The 20,255-nt window shown below is 42.5% G+C and overlaps 1 protein-coding gene across 1 annotated transcript in view; it reads right to left on the reverse strand.

The window, feature by feature from the left end:
* PTGFRN (prostaglandin F2 receptor inhibitor) overlaps positions 1–20,255 on the reverse strand; it is a 107,125-nt gene that overhangs the window by 20,485 nt on the left and 66,385 nt on the right. Inside the window, exons 5-6 of the mRNA XM_049765905.1 lie at positions 16,328–16,750; positions 10,882–11,301 (exon numbers count right to left, since the gene is read on the reverse strand). Coding sequence (XP_049621862.1) covers positions 10,882–11,301; positions 16,328–16,750 — 843 coding nt within the window. The remainder of the gene's footprint in view (positions 1–10,881; positions 11,302–16,327; positions 16,751–20,255) is intronic.

Below are 20,255 nucleotides of genomic sequence, written 5' to 3' on the forward strand. Positions count from 1 at the left end.
AATTTCGAGCATACACCCAGTGGTGCTCAGGAGTTAGTCCTGGCTCAGTGCTCTGGGGACCATATATCATGCTGGGCTTCAAACCAGAGTCGCAGCCATCTTTTACTCCTGCTCTGTTTCCCCACTATATTATTTCACACCACACACACACAGTTTTCCTTAGAGTGTCTAGACTTCCTCTAAGTACTCAGAAAGATAAAACATAAAAAAATCCTCACAATGGGCTTATTAGGTATCTATTCCCTTCACTTGAAAAATAGCAAAATCAAACTTCCCTAATTTGGACAAATGTCACTTTCTCTTACTCGCCCTCAAAGAAAACCCTGGTTGTCTTCTAGACTCCACATTACATTACAGTTCTCATTTCCTGCACTGGCTGGGGCCGTGGAAACAAGGAAAAGTCTGTATTCTGGTTTCCCATGCAGAGAGTGCCCAGGACAGAAGCATTTCCAGGGGTGTGACCGTGGCAATGCATTTCCATTTCCCATCAGATGAAGTTAACAACTCCCTCTCCACATGGGCCACTGTCCCTGGCTTCAAAATGCTTTTATTATGGCTCATTTCTGTGGCAGTGCTGTTACCATCAGGGGATCAGTCTGGTTAACTTCACAGACGAACTAGGGCACAGAGAATTCAAGAGAACAACCTGCCTCACTAGACAGATGTCCTACCTCCTGAGTCTACAGAGGACACAGACTGCTTTGTTTCTAAATGCAAACATGGACACCACAGGGTCCATCTTCAATCCCTAACAAGAGCTGTCGGGAGCAGTAATTGTGCAAAAACCAAAGTGGTAGACCTTCTGCAGTTGTTAACCAATTTCTAGAATATGAGTCATGGAAGATGGTATCTACTTTGGCCCTGTTCAACATGGAAAATCCTTCCTGTAACACAAAGAATGTTACCAAAAAAAAAAAAAAAAAAAAAAACCAAAACAAAACAAAACAAAAAAAACCCAGCCCATCCCCCTGATCTCAGAACACACAAGAAATACATGCAAGGGAAAAATTACAGTGACAAAAGTGAAGTCTCTGGTAGAATTAGGGACGATGCTTCTTTCTAACCTCCTTTATTTTTTTTTTCTATTTTATCCTATTTCCAAATATTCCATAATATGAAATAATAGTTCTGTTTAAAGGTCAATGGCTTTAACATCATCATACTTAAATCTGATTTGGATCTGTTTGTTTGTTTGTTTGTTTTAGGGTCACACCCATCAGTGCTCAGGGGCTACTCCTGGCTCTACACTCAGTAATAGCTCCTGGCAGGCTCGGGGGACCATATGAGATGCCGGGATTCGAACCACCATCCTTCTGCAAGCAAGGCAAACGCCTTACCTCCATGCTATCTCTCTGGCCCCTGATTTGGATCTTAAAGCTTTCATTCAATCAGTGAAAATCAGGAGTTCCTTGGGGACTCCTGAAAAATAAAAAAGAAAGGGGGGGGTCTCATTCTGGAGACTTGTGTTGAAAACCAGCAAGAAGGCTGCCAGAAAGGAACTATTTGTCCTATACATCTTTTTGTTTTTGTTTTGTTTTGTTTTGTTTTGTTTTGCTTTGTTTTGTTTTTGTTTCTGTTTTCTGGGCTGGCCCAGCTGTGCTCAGGGCTTTACTCCTAATTCTGCACTCAGGGATCACTCCTGGCTCGGTCTGGGGAGCCATAGAGAGTACTGGAGATTGAATCTGGGTCAGTCATGTGCAAAGTACTATCTCCCTGGTCCCTTGTTGTGTCTATCTTATGGTGTGAAATGGATTAGACTCTTCAGTGTCAGTCAGTGCTGTCTGGGAGCTCTTCACCATGACAGCCCTGGGCTACATGTGCTGGCCCTGATGGCAGCTTCTCTTAATTAACCCAGGAACCTGCCATGACAACTCCTTGCACTAAATAAAATAAATCCATTAAGCAGTTTGCTCAGTCTGGAAGCTACAGTGACTTTATCTGGCATGCTGAGGTTTAAAGAATTTGGGAATAGATTCGAGATCTAGTCCTCACAGGGAAATACCAACAAGTGCATCTCCCAATCTTTGTACATTTTAAAGAAATATCAAATAAAATATGTGAATAGGATGGAATAAACTCCAACAGACTGCAAAACAGGCAAAGACAAAGCTGCATAATCATCTGATCTCAACGGATATAGAAAAAGCTTTTGACAATACTAAAAACCTTGTCAGGACAAAATTACTGAACAAACCTGGAAGTAAAGAAAATTTTCCCCAATTTGATAAAAGAAAAACCCACAGCTACTTTGATACTGATGCAACATTTCCTCTTAAGAACTGGGGGGATAGGGGCCAGAGAGATAGCATGGAGGTAAGGCCTTTGCCTTGCATGCAGAAGGATGGTGGTTCGAATCCCGGCATCCCATATGGTCCCCCGAGCCTGCCAGGAGTGATTTCTGAGTGTAGAGCCAGGAATAACCCTTGAGTGCTGCTGGGTGTGACACACACACACACACAAAAAAAAACAACAACAGACAAAAAGAACTGGAGGAATACAGAGATGTCTATTTGTACTTCTACTATCAACACTATCCTGGAGGCGCTTACAAGAGGATTTAGGAAAGAAAAGGACATAGAATATGCAGTTTGGAAAGAAAAAAGTAAAACAATTCTGCGACATGATCATATATATATATATATATATATATATCTCAAAAGACTCAGCAAAAAAAATCTCTTAAATTAAGCACGAGAAGTTTACAAAATATAAATCAATATATAGCCATACGTTGTTTCTATACACATGAGATAAATAAGCAAAAGAGGAAGCTGAGAAAACAATTCTAGGGCTTGAAAAACATATACAATGTGCACAAATTTTGTACAACCCTGTGAGAATGTAATCACATAAATAAAAACCCTTGGTGCCCCTCAATTTCTGGGCATAATCCTGGTAGCTCTGCTGTCTGTAATCCCTGGTGCTACAGAGTTTGAGCTGCACCACTACCAGGTGTGGGGACAAGCACAGCTAGAAAGGAGTGCCACTCTCCAGGAAGCACCCCAACAAAAACATTGATCAATAACTGAGATCCAGAGCTGGAGAGATAGCACAGTGGTAGGGTATTTGCCTTGCATGCAGCCCACCCAGGACAGATGGTGGTTCAAATCCCAGCTCCCATATGGTCCCCCAAGCCAGGAGTGATTTATTTATTTATTTATTTATTTATTTATTTATTTATTTATTTATTTTTGGTTTTTGGGTCACACCCGGCAGTGCTCAGGGGTTAACTCCTGGCTCTACACTCAGAAATTGCCCCTGGCACGCTCGGGGGACCACATGGGATGCCGGGATTTGAACCACTATCCTTTTGCATGCAAGGCAAACACCCTACCAGGAGAGCATAGCCAGGAGTAACCCCTAAGAGCCACTGGGTGTGACCCAAAAACAAAACAAAAACAAACAAAAAAAGCTGTGATCAGGAAGTGTTACCACTAGTGAGCATGTGTGTGTAGACCATGGCCACTCTTGCAAGTACCACAACATTAATGTGAGCTTCAAGAGAAGCACAGCCAAGCGAGTACAACAGCCTCAAGTGTTGGCCCCTGTGACACCACAGCCAAAGGGCCGCTGCACTCATCCAACATCAACAATGGTCAGGAAAAGGAAGAGAAGGGTGAGAAAGAAAAATAACGGTATTCATGGTGGCATGAAAAGGAGCAAGATATTCAACTAGATTTAATGCAAGAGGTTCAAGTCTAACTGCAAACTACAAAACATCATTCCCCAAATTTCTAATTCCAAAGATATGCAAAGATATTCCATGCTCATAGGCTGAAAGGCAACACTGTAAAATAGTCATACCCCTGAAATGGGGCTATAGACTCAACATATGTGTTTCCTGCCCCTAAAAATAAAAGAAAACAAAAGCTACCTTTTATTTTTGAATAAACAAAAATGAATGATCTTTTCTAAAATCAAGGAAATATGAATAGCCAATATTATTCTGAAAAGGAAAAAAGGGGGAGATGTTTCCAGAGAGATAGCACAGAGGTTGAGGTACCTGTTTTTGTATGCATCCAATTTGGATCTGCAGCATTGTCTGGTTCTATGAACACCTGAAGGTCCCTGAATACCAAACTGGGAATAACTCCAGAACATAATTGGTTATGACCTTCCACTCCTACCCCAAGAATAAAAGAAAAGAAAAGAAAAAAAAATACTTCTAGAAAACAACAACAACCCCCCCCCCGAAAATATTTCTAGATTTCAAAACAAATACAGAGTTGTAATCAGCAATGTAGTAACAGAAAGAACAGACATATAGGTCAATAGAATTGAGAGTACAGAAATAAACGCTTACATTAAAACTAAACAGTGTTTTACAAGTATGCCAAGACAACTCAGTGGGGGAAAATAATAGATTGTTCAACAAATGGTGTTAAGAGAGCTGGGGATTTGCAAGCAAAAAGAAAAAAAGAAAGAAAAAAAGAAAGAAAAAGCAATCTAAATCTCTTTCATGTAACACACAAATTAACTCAAAATGGATAATAGCCATGTGTGATAGACAAAACTGAAAGACTCTTAAAGGAAACAGATGAAAACCTTCATGACCTTGGATTAGGCAATGGTTTCTTAAATATGATACCAAAAACAAAAACAGCACAAAATGAGATGAATTAGACCACACAACATTAGAAATACAACATTTGGGTGCATCTTGATTTACCATTAAGAAAGTCAAAAGACAACCCACAGAAGATATTTTTAAATCCAGTATAAGTTAGGAGCCTTGCAGAGTTTATGAAAAACTGTACCAGTTAACCAAAGAAAGACAAATAACTCATTACAATAGGCAAATGATTTGAACAGAAATTTCTCCAGGGAAGATATGCAATATGACCAATGATTACATGAAAGGATGTCCAAATCATTCATGATTAAGAAAATGCAAATGAAAACTCAATGAAATATTAGTTTATACTACAATTTAAAAATTGAACAATAAATGGTGAGAACAGGGAAGAAATTATAATCTTCATACATTGCTAGAAGAAATATAAAATCATGCTGCTATTTTGGATTATAGTTCAGAAGTTCTTCAAAGAGTTACTATAGAACCCAGCTATGACCCTAGGTTAGAAATAAAAACTGATATCCAGACAAAAACTTGTCCAATATTCCAACATTATTAATAACAGTCAAAAGTAAACACAACTAAATAGCTATCAACAGAAGCTGGAGAGATAGCACAACGGTAGGGCTTTTGCCTTACATGTGGTCAACCCGGGAGGGACCTGGTTCGATTCCCAGTACCCATATGGTCTCCCAGCCTGCCGGGGGTGATTTTCTTTTTTTTGTTTTGTTTTGTTTTGTTTTGTTTTGTTTTGTTTTTGTTTTTGGGTCACACCCGGTAGTGCTCAGGAGTTACTCCTGGTTCTAGGTTCAGAAATCGCCCCTGGCAGGCACATGGGACCATATGGGATGCCAGGATTCAAACCACCATCCTTCTGCATGAAAGGCAAATGCATTACCTCCATGCTATCTCTCCAGCCCCTGCCAGGGGTGATTTCTAAGCATAGAGCCAGGAGTAACCCCTCAGCACCACTGGGTGTGGCCCAACAACCAATCAATCAATTAATCAATCAATAAAGTTTTTAATATTAAATGTCTATAATAATAAATGCATAAACACAACTTCCTCCTGCAAAGACATATTAAACAAAGGGGAATTTGTATGTGTAAAATAAGCTCTTATCTACTAGGGATAAGAACTCATACTTATTTACAACACAGGGACATCTCCCACCCTGAATGTATGTCATGTGGAAACAACTTAGGCTCCAGGGAACTAGACACCAACTGTCCAGCTTTGACTCCTGGATCCCAGACATAGAAATGACAGATTTCTCCACAACAGCTCCAGGAGCCAAACCCCCTCCAGGGCATTCACAACGCTGCTCTGATGCCACCACACGCCAGTTTTAAATTGATAACCTGACAATGAGGAAATGGGAACAAATTGATCTAAGAGCAAGTTGTCCTTCCTCATCAGCTAATGATAAGACAAAATCAGAAAACATGTCACCCTCTGATCTGTGCAAAAGCCGAGATCGCTATATACAGACGACTGGTTGTTACAACCAGGACTGGATAGTATGCATCCAGGGACCAACAACAACAACAGCAACAAAAAGCTCTAGCATAGCTTTTGGTCTACGATTTGTTCAACAAACAAGATCTCCAACTCTAGAGGTCTGACTGAGACAACCGCAACTGAATGGGTCTTCTGGAAACATAACGAAAGGCTTTAACCCAGGCTCCATCCTAGGAGCAACATAATGACCAAGACCACCAACTACAGAACATGGATTAAAATGACACTGAAGAAACAGAACTGCTAGTACCACAAAGAAAGACTCCATCATAAGTTCCATTCCTTGAGCTGCACAGTTACCAAGATCTCTAGATACAGAGGCCTGATTTTACCATCCATGACGAAGCAGAAGTCTTCCATACACCACAAAAGCATTGAGGGGAGAGTAAATGATCATGCAAGGAGTCTATAGTTAATCCCATGACAGTATACTTCAGCGGTGGAGAAACCCTGTTTCTCCTAGGCCAAGGGAATTCCCTCTACAATATCCCCAATAGTTACTGTGCCTATGCAGGAGAAAAAAGACAAGGGGGAAAAGAAAAGCACAAAACAATTATTTTTCCACATATTTATTTATCGATTGATCGATTTTTTTGACGTCTTTATTTTGGTATAGAGATTGAAGTTTAAGTCTCCAATATTATTCTATTTTATCTTCTCTTTCTCTTTCTTTTTGCACCCCAGCGTGATTTGATTTCAGAACCGAGACTATTGAGTGGTAGTTGTCTTTATTGCTGTAGTGCTCACTGGATATTTAATTTGATATTTCTTTCTGTATTGTTGTGGTGTTTCAATCACCCTTTTCACATCCTCTCTCAAACTGAGGTTGAAAGCCTCTAGAAGGACTCCACCCATTTTCAGCGTATTTGACTTCTTTTTTTTTCTTCTGATTTTGTACCCTAATCTATTGCTTTTCTTTCCTTCAAACAAAACCACAAAACTTTATTTATCTAGCTCTGCCTCTTAAATAGAGGGGGAAATAAGGGAGGGTAACAGGACCAAACAGATATATGATCACTAATAGTAAGCTAGACAAAGAGGGGACCACCTACTCTAGCAGCCCGGGGGGTGATGGTGGGGTATATGGGTTGCAGAAAGGGAACTGGGATGGGGGGAGGACATATTTGGTGATGGGTATTCCCCTGATTCAATGTTAATATGTACCTAAAATACTACTGTGAAAGATATGTAAGCCATTAAGATAAAAAAAAATTGTGTTTTAATCAGAAATGTTCTTTGACTTACATGTATTATTATATTATATTAATTATATTATATGTTATATTATGTTACTATATTGTGTTATGCTAGTTCACCTCAATATGTTAATTTTTTCTCTTGAATAAATTCTTACAATAAAAATATAATAAATGTAAAAACAAAACAGGGAATTCAGTCATAGAAAGAAATACAGTATTAAGTCACATGTGAGCCTTTTGGTTGAGACAGACAGACAACACATATATGTATATATATATAAATATATATATACATATATATATATATATATATATATATATATATATGGGCACCATATCTGATGGTGCATATGCAGCTAGTGTGTAGCAGCCTAGACTTAGGTCTGTATAAGAACATTGTCTGACATTAACCTAATAATAAAAGTGCCAGGTACATTTCTCAGTACGAGTTTCTGAAGTTTAGTGCTCATGTCTGTTCTAACATGGATGGGCCTTGATATCATGGAGCTAAGTGAAAGAAGCCAGTCACCTAAGTTCTCTTGGTTGAGGACTCAGTTCATGTGAGTTTTCTAGTTGAGACCAGTCAACAAGAGAAAGTAGATTAATGATTATCGGGGCTGCCAGAGAGTGGGGAAAGTGACTGCTATGGGCAGTTTCTCTAGTGATTTAGAGAAAGTTCTAGAATCAAGTCCAGCCCTTATGGAAAACAATAAGAAGATTCCTCAAAAAAACTGAAAATTGAACTCCCATATGATTCAGCAATACTACTCCTAGGGATATACCCTAAGAACACAAAACCATAATACAAAATGCTTTCTTCAGACCTATATTCATCGCAGCATTATTTACAATAACCAGACACTGGAAACAACCAAGATACCCTTCAACAGACAAATGGCTAAAGAAACTGTGGTACATATACACAATGAAATATTATGCAGCCATCAGGAGAGATGGAGTCATGAAATTTTCCTATACATGAATGTACATAAAATCCATTATGCTGAGTGAAATAAGTCAAAGGGAGAGAAACACAGAAGAGTCTCACTCATCTATGGGTTTTAAGAAAAATTAAAGACATTGAAACAATTCCCAGAGAAGAGAGCTGGAAGAACTGGCTCAAGAAATGAAGCTCACCACAAAGAATGGTGAGTGCAATTAGAGAAATAACTACACTGAGAACTATCATAACACTGTCAATGAGTGAGGGAAGTAGAAAACTTGTCTCAAATACAGGTGGGGGGGGGTCATTGGTGATGGGAATGTTGCACTGGTGAAGGGGGGTGTTCTTTTTATGACTGAACCCAACTATAATTATGTTTGTAATCACGGTGTTTAAATAAATATATATTTTTTTAAAAAAATGAAGAAATAAAGATTTACCTTACCAAAAAAAAAAAAAGTCCTAGAATCAGACAGCAGTGATGGTAATGCAATTTGGTGGCTAAAGTAAAAATTATTGGATTGTATTCTTGAAACACTTGAATTCTGTGCCATGCCAACTGACTCAATACAGATGTTATTATGAAATTAATAAGCAGGGGCTGGAGCGATAGCACAGAAGTCGGGCCATTTGTTTTGCAGGTGGCTGATTCAGGATAAACTGGGTTCAATTCCCGGCATCCCACATGGTCTCCCGAGCCTGCCAGGAGCAATTTCTGAGCACAGAGCCAGGAGTAACCTCTGAGTGCCACTGGATGTTGCCCCCAAACCTAAATAAGTAAATTAATTAATAGTGAAAAAACTAGTAAGCAATATACAGTAAAAGGGCTCTGTACTTTCTTTGATCTTTCCAAATCTAAGGACTTAAATCACTACTTACTCATTAACATCTAGAGGCAAAGATATTAAGATGTCAGAGATGATTTCACTATAAATATTAAAGAGAGATAATAATATTCATTGAAAACAAGCCTAATTAGAGCCTAGTTTGCCTTTTAATTAAATGCTACAAACTTTATTTTTGGAGGTGCCAGGGATCACAGACAGCAGACTGCCAGGATCATACTTAGTACATATAAGACACTGGATATTGGAACTCTCAACCATGTGCTTGTAAGGCTGTAAGACAAGGCAGACACTCAAAGCTACTGTGCTATTCCTCCAGGCCTTAGTGCTTGTAATTTAATCCAACAAATATCATTCAGTCTTTACAATGACTTGATGAATACCTGCATTTTTATAGGTGAGGATACATCAAACGTTCAGAAATTTCTGCTTGATTAGAGGGAAAATCTAGTGAAAAAATTTTGTTTTTCTTTTTTGTTGTTGTTCATGTTTCCTGAGCACTGCTCAGTGGGTCAATGGATCACTTCTAGTGATGCACAGTCTGGTGCTGTCTCTGAAGCAGAGATGGAGACAACCAAGATCACCCTGGCAATGCTCAAGGAACTACGGAGTCCTGAAAACTGAATCTAGGGCCTCTGCACGTCACATATGTAATCAAATCATCTTCCTAGCCCAGACATTCTGTTCTGAACTCACAAATGATGGTCCTTCATATTGATCTAAATATAGATCAGGGACCAAAACCATTTCAATCATCTACCTACTGAAACGCACATAAAGAGATTTATTGTCAAAGGAGCTTAATTACACAATTAAGTAAGAAGTATTTCTATCTGCCATGGAAAAAAGCAAAGCTTTCCACTTTGGAGCAGAAAATCAATTCAGAATAAACACAAAACTCCCTTGTTTAAAGCTTCCTACAGATGGAAACTACTAATTACTGTTAACATATCAAGTCAGCAGATACACTCATTCATACCACTGTAATCTGTAGTAACAAAACCAATGGATGGGGGAATCTTTTCCAATCAAAAACAAGGCAAAACATGACTGAGAAATACGCATCATGTTTGGAAATACAGCTCAAATAACTTGAGTCATAACTGACCTCATTCCCTTCAGTCTAGGGGACTTCTAAGAGTGAAGACATGAGCTGAATGGGGCAAAGGCCTCAATGAGGAGCTCCCCCCTTGGCAAGTCATTTAATTCTTCTAGCCTAGAAGGTCTGTGAACATTCGGCTTTAGTTTGCCTGTTTCTGCATTTTTCTTGGTTAAAAAGTGGATAGCATGTTCCTTCAAAAAATGTATACAGAAATGCTCACATAAAGTTATTCATTATACTCCAGCATGGGAAATATCCAACTGTCTATTAGCTAGAGAACAAGTAAACAAAATGTGGTATATCCTTTCAGTAGAGCATTACTCGGTCCTGAAAAGTACTGTTAATGGCCAACATCTGAACCACTGTGGAAATTATTATGTTAATGCAAAGAAGGACAGCAAGGACTACAGATAATGGCCTACTTCTTTAGGATATGGAGAACAGGCAAACAGATGGAGACATATCATCTAATAAGAGGATATTAGGATGTTAGGAAGGAACGGGAGCTGCCTAAAGAGTGTCATTTAAGACGGACATATTTCCTTTGTGCATAATAAAGGTCTACAGTTGTGCTGATGGTCGCCCAGCTCTAAATATAGTGATGTTCACAGGTCTGTAGGCCATAGAGGCAAACACATATGGCATATGAATCGCAACTCAACACAGCTACTTTTAAGTACTGCGTCTGTGCTTACCTGAGGTTGGGAAGTCGATCTCTATAGGATTGGAGAGACTGGTGGCTGCTTCTCGCCACAGGCTACCCTTGATGGGAGACCAGGCAGTCACCAGGCATCGATACAGCCCTGCATCCGAGACCTGAGTCTGGTACATTCGATAACGGAACTCGTCTTCCTGAACTTTCTCTAATACCACGCCATCCACACGAGATTCATCGGTCCAGTTCTCCAGCTTCACCACTGAATCCAGGTCCAAGGAGATGATGTACTTGGTTTCATTGGGACTGGCAAAGTCTCCCACAGGCTTCTCGGCGGTGATGAGGACAGAGTAGCGCGGAGACTTAATATTCTTGGAAGACACTTTACAAGTCATCTCAAAGGTATTGCCCACTGCGAAGAAAGGCTTGAGCTGCCTGGCCTTCACCACCAACATCGAATCTGCAATGAAAACACCAGAAAAAAGGGGCTGGTTCAAAACGTTGAGGCAGATTGTTGAAAAATAGGGACTTATTTGTCATTGCTCCACAACAATGCTCCAGAAAAATCCTGGTCTCATACAGGCATAAAACCTATAGGCTGTAAGAAGTATGCGAGCGAGCCCACATGATGAATATGAGGGAAGAAAGAACCGGATGATAACCATTTGGCTTAATAAATGTTTGGGGACAGAGCGGTGGTGCAAGTTGTAGGGTGTTAGCCTTGCATGTGCTAACCTAGGACGGACCATGGTTAGATCCTCCGGTGTCCCATATGGTCCCCCAAGCCAGGAGCGATTTCTGAGTGCATAGCCTGGAGTAACCCCTGAGCATCACCAGGTGTGCCCCCCCCCCCAAAGAAATCCTTGAAAGTCTGCAGTAATAGCACAGTAGGAAGGGCATTTGTCTTATATGCGACCAACCCAGGTTGGATCCCCAGCATTCCATATGGTCCTCTGAGCACTGCCAGGAATGATGCCTGAGAACAGAACCCTGAATACCACCAGGTGTGGCCCCTCCCTCCCAAAAAGAGGGGAAAAAAAGTTCCTGATAAGACTGATCCAGAATGAGAATTTGAGATGTGATTAGAAGGCGTAAGAGTGAGTGCATACCTCATGGGGAAGGTAGTTAAACACAGTCTCCAGGTCAAAGTCCAGATGAGACCTTTGCCTTTTGCATCCTCAGAGACCTTGGTGCAGGGAAAGTACACTAATCTGATGGGTTAAAGGTTATGCGGTGTGTTTGACCATGGTAGACATAAGGTGGCATAGATTACTACTAAAGGTACCAGTGTAAACCACTGATAGATATAGGTATTTGAGCAAGAGTCCATAAATTTTAAGTTAAAGAGAACTTCTTCTAGTTGCAATGTACAAACAAAATCATAAACTCCAAACAATCCCTGAGTCCTGCCCTGTGTCTACTTTTCTGTTCCAAGACCCTCACTGGAGATGTGAAACTTCGGGCAGAGCCATAGCCCACCTGTTTGTTACTTAACATGAGACAGTAACAGGCCATATACATGACAGAGATCCCACTCAGCCATACCCCATGCCCTAGCTATGTGCAGTCTACAGTGCATCCATTCTAATGTTTGTGTAGTCACACTGTGTGACATTCATCTGCACAATGAAATCACCTCAAAGTCATTTCTCATAATGTGAGAAATGAGGTACAAGATCATACCAAACATATACACCTATTCACGGGCATACTAATGGATCTCCCTCCATACTTCCATACCTATTATAAAATTTAGTTTATAGAGGCTGGAGAGATTGTCAGAATATAAGGCACTTATCTTGCATGCAGCCAACATGCAGTTCAATTCTCCACATCAAATATGGTTCCCTGAGTCCCACCAAGAGGAATTTCTAAATTCAAAGCTAGGAGTAAATCCTGCACATTGCTGGCTGTGGCCACTAAACAAGAGCAAAACACCCCAAACAACCAAATAGTTTTGTTTATAAATGGGGGCACAGGAAGAGATTAACAACTACAGTATATAGCAATACAAAAATCTCTTCCTCACACCTATATTCATTGCAGTGCTATTTACAATAGCCAGACTCTGGAAACAACCAAGATGTCCTTCAACAGATGAATGGCTAAAGAAACTGTGGTACATGTACATAATGGAATATTATGCAGCCATCAGGAGAAATGAAGTCATGAAATTTTCCTATACATGGATGTACATGGAATCTGCCATGCTGAGTGAAATAAGTCAGAGGGAGAGAGATAGATGCAGAATGGTCTCATTCATCTATGGGATTTAAGAAAAATAAAAGACATTCTTGCAATAATGCCCAGAGATGAGGGATGGAAGGACCGGCTCATTATATGAAGCTCACCACAAAGAGTGGTGAGTGCAGAAATAACTACACTAGAGAAATAACTACACTAACAACTACCATGACCATGTTAATGAGTGAGAGAAGTATAATGCCTGCCTTGAATATAGGCAGGGGATGGGGGAGAAGGAAAATGGGGGCATTGGTGGTGAGAATGTTGCACTGGTGAAGGGAGGTGTTGTTGTTATGACTAAAATTCAACTATACTCATGTTTGTAATCGTGGTGTTTAAATGCAGATATTAAAAATAAAAAAAACACAATTAAAAAAATGCAAACAACTATAGCATATAACAATCATGATTTCTGAGCATAGAGCCAAGAGTAACTCCTGAGTGCTGCCGGGTGTGACCCAAAAACTAAAAAAAGAAAAAAATGAGTACATGAATACGATTTTAGTCTCATTCTCTGAACACTGATTGTGTGTGGTATATATGGGGCTAACCATAGGTAAGTGCAAGTATAAAAAAAAGGAGAAAAGTATATTTATGAGACCTCATTTACAGTTCAGTAGTCACTGTTAAACTCTGGGAGGCTAAGGAGACATTTGTAGAATAGATAAACACTTTTTTTCAATACTTTAATAAGATAGTGATATCTATCACCTATCCATCATAAAAATAAAATGCGTGGTTGTTTTTGTTTGGGGACCATATCCATCTATGATCAGGGGTTACTCTGGCTCTACACTGAGAAATTACTCCTGGCAGTGCTCATGGGATCATACTGAATGACTGGGATCAAACTCATGTCAACTGTGCAAGCCAAGAGTCCAACATTCTGTCCTATTGCTCTGCTGTCTAAAGAGAAATTTTCAGGTTAGTCTTTGGGAAAATAGTCGGCCTGCCAATTTTTCAGCTGAACATGGATGTTACAGTTTCTCTTTAAAGTCATAAGATGGGTTGAACAGTTCAAGGCTCAGGCCTTAGGACACAGTGATGTTCAAACCACTCTGGTCAAGGATCAAGTATGCAGGTCAAGCAAGTCCTTTTGTCTATCCAAGGCATTAGAGAATACTGGGTTGTGAGAGGGCTCATGGAAAGTGAGATTATTTCAACAGACATGTGAGCACAAAATCAGTGGTTAAACAGTTGAGACCAAGAAAAAGACCCCTGAAGGAGCATAAACATGAAAGCACTGAAGAAACAAAGAGGAAAGCCATGTGTGAGGAGATGGCAAGGATGCAAGGATGAAGATTCTGCTACTGAGACCAGTGCATAGTGACAATCTTCTCATTGCTTTTGGTGGTTAGGATTAAGAAAAAAAAAAAAGTGATAGAACTTGAGGGCTGGAGAGATAGCACAGCGGTAGGGCTTTTGCCTTGCATGCAGCTGACCTGGGATGGACCCGGTTTGATTCAGAGCATCCCATCTGGTTCTCCAGCCTGCCAGCAGTGATTTCTGAGTGCAGAGCCAGGAGTAACCCCTGAGCAGTACTAGGTGTGACCCAAAAACCAATCAATCAATCAAGTTTAAAAAAGAAAGGAAAAACAAAGCAAGGAAATGCCTGGTATATCACCCCCAAACAAGAGAACGCAAAGTGGTGACTGGGATCTTCCCAGGCAGGATGTGTGCTGAGATAGCAAATCACTGGGGGCCCACCTGTGAAGCTCGTCACCAGAAGAAGGAACTGTGGTTGACGTATACCGGGAGCCCCACTCAGCTCAGACACAAGGCAGATCTTGCAGTTGGCTACAATCTGGATGGAACTGCGCCATGTCATGCTTGGTAATGCGTGAGAACATAAAAGGCAAACACAGCTGAGCTCACTCATATGCGAAGGGGAAAGAAGCAAAGCAAGGAATTAGACAGTCACCAACTGGGACAACCCTGAGAAGGGGGTCAACAGACGTGGTTTTTGAGGGGCAGAGAGTTGGTGGGAAAGGACCCTGGGAAAACGATAGAGGGATAGTTTGGTGTCTTCCCAGAAAAAAAAAATGGTGGTGGTGGTGGTGTCTGAGGCACATTGGGGTAAAGGTGCAGAGACTTTCTATTTCAGAACCATGCATATTGAGGCTGGAGAGATAGTATGGAGGCAGGGCATTTTGCCTTGCATGCAGAAGGACAGTGGTTCGAATCCCAGCATCCCATACGGTCCCCCGAGCCTGCCAGGAGCAATTTCTGAGCGTAGGGCCAGGAGTAACCCCTGAGCACAGCTGGGTGTGACCCAAAAGCCAAAACCAAAATAAATAAATAAATAAAAAGAAACATGCATATTATAGCTATTTCAAGCATGTTCCCTGAACAATAAAACCACTGTATTTCATGATAGAGCTAAAATAGTTATTGTATCTCAAGGAAAAAAAAAATGGTTCCCAAAAGCTCTTGTCATTTCTTTTTTATTTTTGCTTTTTTAAAAATAATATCTTTACTTAAGCACCATGATTACAAACATGATTGTAGTTAGGTTCCAGTCATAAACTGAACACCTTCCTTCACCAGTGCAGCCTTCCCACCACAATGTCCCCCATTTCCCTCCTTCTCAACCCCTGCCTGCATTCGAGACAGGCATTCTACTTCTCTCACTCACTACCATTGTCATGGTAGTTGTCAGTGTAGTTATTTCTCTGACTGCACTTACCACTCTTTGGGGTGAACATTAGTATACTGAGTGAAATAAGTCAGAGGGGGAGAGAGAGATGACACAGATTAGTCTCACTCATCTATGAGTTTTAAGAAACAAAAAAGACATTTTTGTCATAATGCCCAGAGACAACAGAGATGAGGGCTGGAAGGACCAACTTATGATATGAAGTTCTTGTCACTTCGAAGCGCCATCTTGGATGATTGCTTAGATGACTGGCTCCACAGTGGCCTGTGATGATAACTTCAGCCTGTGACACCTCCCCCATGTCCATGTCATCCCCAGCAGCCTCATGGATGCAGACTCGGCCCAGAGGCATGCATGAGGCATCACCCAGTACTCACAGCTCAGCTCAGACCTTGACTTCTAGTCTCCCCAATTTCCCTCCAAAGTCACCATCCCCTGAAAGGGATTCAGGCTGCAGGCTGAGAGCTCTAGGGGTGCCCAGCCTGCTGCTCATCTGATGATACACACTTGAGCATCAGATGACACACAGGGAAACCCTCAGGACACAGAGAACTGGCACCCAAACCAAACAAAGACTCCTACCTACCCTGTGAGGCCCAGAAAACACTGACAGGCCGAGAGAAGACATCTTTGCTCTTGACCCAACTGTTGTTGCGTTGTCTAGTCCAGGCCGACACGACACAGTAGTAGGTGCCTCGGTCTTCCTCTGTAGTGCTTTGAATCCTGAAGGTGAACGTGTCACTCTGCTCCCTGGAGAAGATGAAGTCGCCATCACGGGCCCGCTGTCGGCTCCGTTCGCCGTACTTGAGGGTCCAGTCCCCGTTCATGACAGCCAGCAGCTCGCTGGCCACTACATCGTCACTGCGCCGGGTTAGTCGGTAGTACCAGGCCACGGTGAAGCGCACATCTGTCTCAGTGGCCCTGCTGTCCACCCGGCAATCCAGCTCGGTAAGGTCATCAGAAAACTCAGCCACTTTGGTTGCGTTCAGGTAAACCTGGTAGTCTGGCTCTGGATGGATGAGAGAAGTGGGGGTTAAAAAAATCAGACAGGGGCCCGGAGAGATAGCACAGCGGCGTTTGCCTTGCAACAGCCGATCCAGGACCAAAGGTGGTTGGTTCGAATCCCGGTGTCCCATATAGTCCCCCGTGCCTGCCAGGAGCTATTTCTGAGCAGACAGCCAGGAGTGACCCCTGAGCACTGCCGGGTGTGGCCCAAAAACCAAAAACCAAAAAAAAAAATAAGAAAAATCAGACAAAGTGGTACCCCGGTCTAGCAGAGAGTATCCTCCAGCAAAAGAGAAGGGGACACCTGACTTTGCTGGAAAAGTCTGTTACAGAATACTTTTTTGTGTTTTGTTTGTTTGTTTGTTTGTTTTGGGGCCACACCCAGCAGCACTCAGGGGTTCCTCCTGGGTCTGCACTCAGAAATCGCTCCTGGCAGACTCAGGGAACCATATGGGATGCCAGGAATCGAACTATCTTCAGTTGTGGGTCAGCTGCATGCAAGGCAAATGCCCTTCCCCTGTGCTTTCTCTCCAGCCTTATGTTACAGAATTCTTGAGCATGGCCCACCCCACATCCCTTAGGCCCTTAGGAGTGTTTCAAGCTTGCAGTCCAAGGTCTCCCCATTCATATTCAATCTTTCTTGTGGAGGTTGGTGGCTGTCACCACCTCGAAGGCTTGTGTCCTCTGAGAAGGAATTCCTAAGAAGTTTGAGGGCCAGGCACTGCCAATAGCTTTCTTGGGAATGCAGAGCAGTACCTCCCTAGGTCTTCCCAAGAAGTCAACTCCAGGGCACAAACAAGCACTCAGGCAATCAGTACACAGCCCCCCCTTCATTTTTACTGTGTCTTGGCTTTTGACGCTCTAGGCCAGGCCCCCCAAGGCAGGTCTTCAGGTTTTATTTCCCACTGTGCATTTTTTTAAATTGGATTTTGATTTTTGGGCCACACCCGGTGATGCTCAAGGGTTACTTCTGGCTCTGCGCTCAGAAATTGCTCCTGGCTCGGGGGACCATATGGGATGCCGGGAATTGAACCCAGATCCATCCTGGGTCAGCTGCGTGCAAGGCAAACGCCTAACCACTGTGCTATTGTTCCAGCCCCTCCACTGTGCATTTCTACGTTGTTTCCTGAACCACCAGGGGTGGAACCAAAGTGAGATTAGGGTCTCATACAGACAAAGCAAATGTCCTACAGCTGAGCCCCATGCCCACCTCATGTACTCTGAGTTTCACTTCTGGACTGGCCCTCTGACTTATCCTACTGGGTCTGTGTTTGATGGACATTAAGATCTCCTTCAACCCCTGACACCCAGGTGATATCCTTTTGCCAGCCACAGTTCAGTCCATCCACTGAAGCCAGACTGTGAATCTGGATCCCCTAAAGCCAGCTTACTGGTCATCCACCCTACTCCCAGACCCAGCACCATCTCATAGTAGTAGGAAAAAAGCCAGAGAATCCAGAGCCTCCAACCTGAAATCTCCAACCTGACCATAACTTTGTCTTCTCTCACACATAAAATGACCCACCTGGGGCCAGAGCAATAGCACAATGCTAGAGCATTTGCCTTGCATGGGGCCAACACAGGACTGCCACGGTTCAAGTCCCAGCATCCCATATGGTTCCCGGAGCTTGCCAGGAGTAATTTCTGAGTGCAATGAGCCAGGAGTAACCCCTGAACACAGCTGGGTGAGACCCCCCCAAACAAACAAATATCCCAACTATGCCAAACCTGCTTTGCCCCTAAGTCTCCTCCTCCAAACAGGATAGCCACTGGGACAAAAATCTCATTGTCACACCCAATTGCCCCTTGAAAAAAGCGTCCTTTAGGGGCCGGAGAGAGAGCATGGAGGTAAGGCGTTTGCCTTTCATGCAAAAGGTCATTGGTTCGAATCCTGGCATCCCATATGGTCCTCTGAGCCTGCCAGGAGCGATTTCTGAGTGTGGAGCCAGGAGTAACCCCTGAGCACTGCTGGGTGTGACCCAAAAACCAAAAAAAAAAAAAAAAAGTGTCCCTTGAAATCTAGTAAGCCATCTCACACTGTGTAGTGACCAGTAGGATAGTTGTTGATTTTCTTTTAAGTCTTTGGGCCACATTCAGTGGCGTTCAGAAGTTGCTCCTGGCAGGCACTGGGGTCCATATGGGATGCTAGGAATCAAACCTGGGTCTTTCCCTGGTCGACTACATGCAAGGCAATCGCCCTGCTGTTGTGCTATCTCTCTGGTCCCAGTAGGATAGTTCTTCACTGCAGCCTGCTTTGTGTTGCCTCCCCAGAAAGAGAGCGCTTTGCTCTGACCCCTTCCTGGAAGTTTCCTTCTCTGCTCCCTCAGCAGCTCCTGAGGCCCTGTGCTCTTTTCCTGCCAGCTCTTTATCTTGCAAGAGAAAGAGTCTTCTCACCACAAAGCATTCCCTCTGCCAACGCTATTTGCACCCCCACTGCCTTGATCAAATAGCTCCGTATTACTTAATGTTGCTTTTATTTATGACTCACAGATTATAAACTGCTGAGGTCAAGAAACTGCTCTTTTGTGATTTACACTTCTAATGAAATGTGTAACATCGTGATTTCTCCAACGGTGATTCAGCGGGCTAGGAAATGGAGAAAACTCCACATGCGCATTCCCTCTTCCCAAGCAACTGTGGGAATGATAACTGGAGTCCCCAAGACATCAGCCTATGGTGGAACTGGCCCCATCACTCCCGAAAGGACCTCAGAGGCTGTTTCCTCCTGAGCAGGTGGAACAAAAATGAATCTTGTTTGGCTTTGGGGCCACACCCAGGGATGCTCAGGGCTTATTCCTGGCTCTGAACTCAGGGATCACTCCTGGGTGAGGGCTGGGGATCACATAGTCTGCTGGGGATTGAACCTGGGTTGGCTGCATACAAAGTATGTGTTGTTCTATCTCTGGCCCCCTGAAATGAATTTTTTATCACTGTGTAAGACAAGCTATTCCCAGTGACCCCACATTTGAGGTCTCACTTTTCTTTTACTCCCATTGGAATTTGATCCAGCACCCTGGGGGTGCACAGCATGGTGAGCTCAGTGAATATGGGGGAGAACAGAAAGCAGGAGAGGCCTCATCTTGGCTTCAGTCCCTGGTCCCACATGGAGTCAGTAAAGTCCATCAGGTTTAAAAGGTCTCCCAAAACCAGTGAGTGTGACCCCCATACAATGAGAAAAGAGTGACCTCAGCAGACAGTGGCATTCACCTTGAACTCTGTTCCAAACATATTCTAGAAGACCCTGGGGCTCATGACCAGAAAAGCGTGGGTGTCCGTCTGGGAGGTGGCAAAGACTGGGCTTTGCAATGCATATGTAGACACACACACAACACACACAAACACACACATACACACAAACACACACACACACCCCAACACACGTACCGACATTCATAACCAAATGAACACACACACATCCATAAATGACATTCATAACAAGATGAAAAGAAACACACATAAACCCCACCCCTTTCTAAAGTAACACGACTAGGTTTTCCTTCTAAATTTTC

This window comes from Suncus etruscus, chromosome 19, assembly GCF_024139225.1.
Source record: "Suncus etruscus isolate mSunEtr1 chromosome 19, mSunEtr1.pri.cur, whole genome shotgun sequence".
Lineage (NCBI taxonomy): Eukaryota > Metazoa > Chordata > Mammalia > Eulipotyphla > Soricidae > Suncus > Suncus etruscus.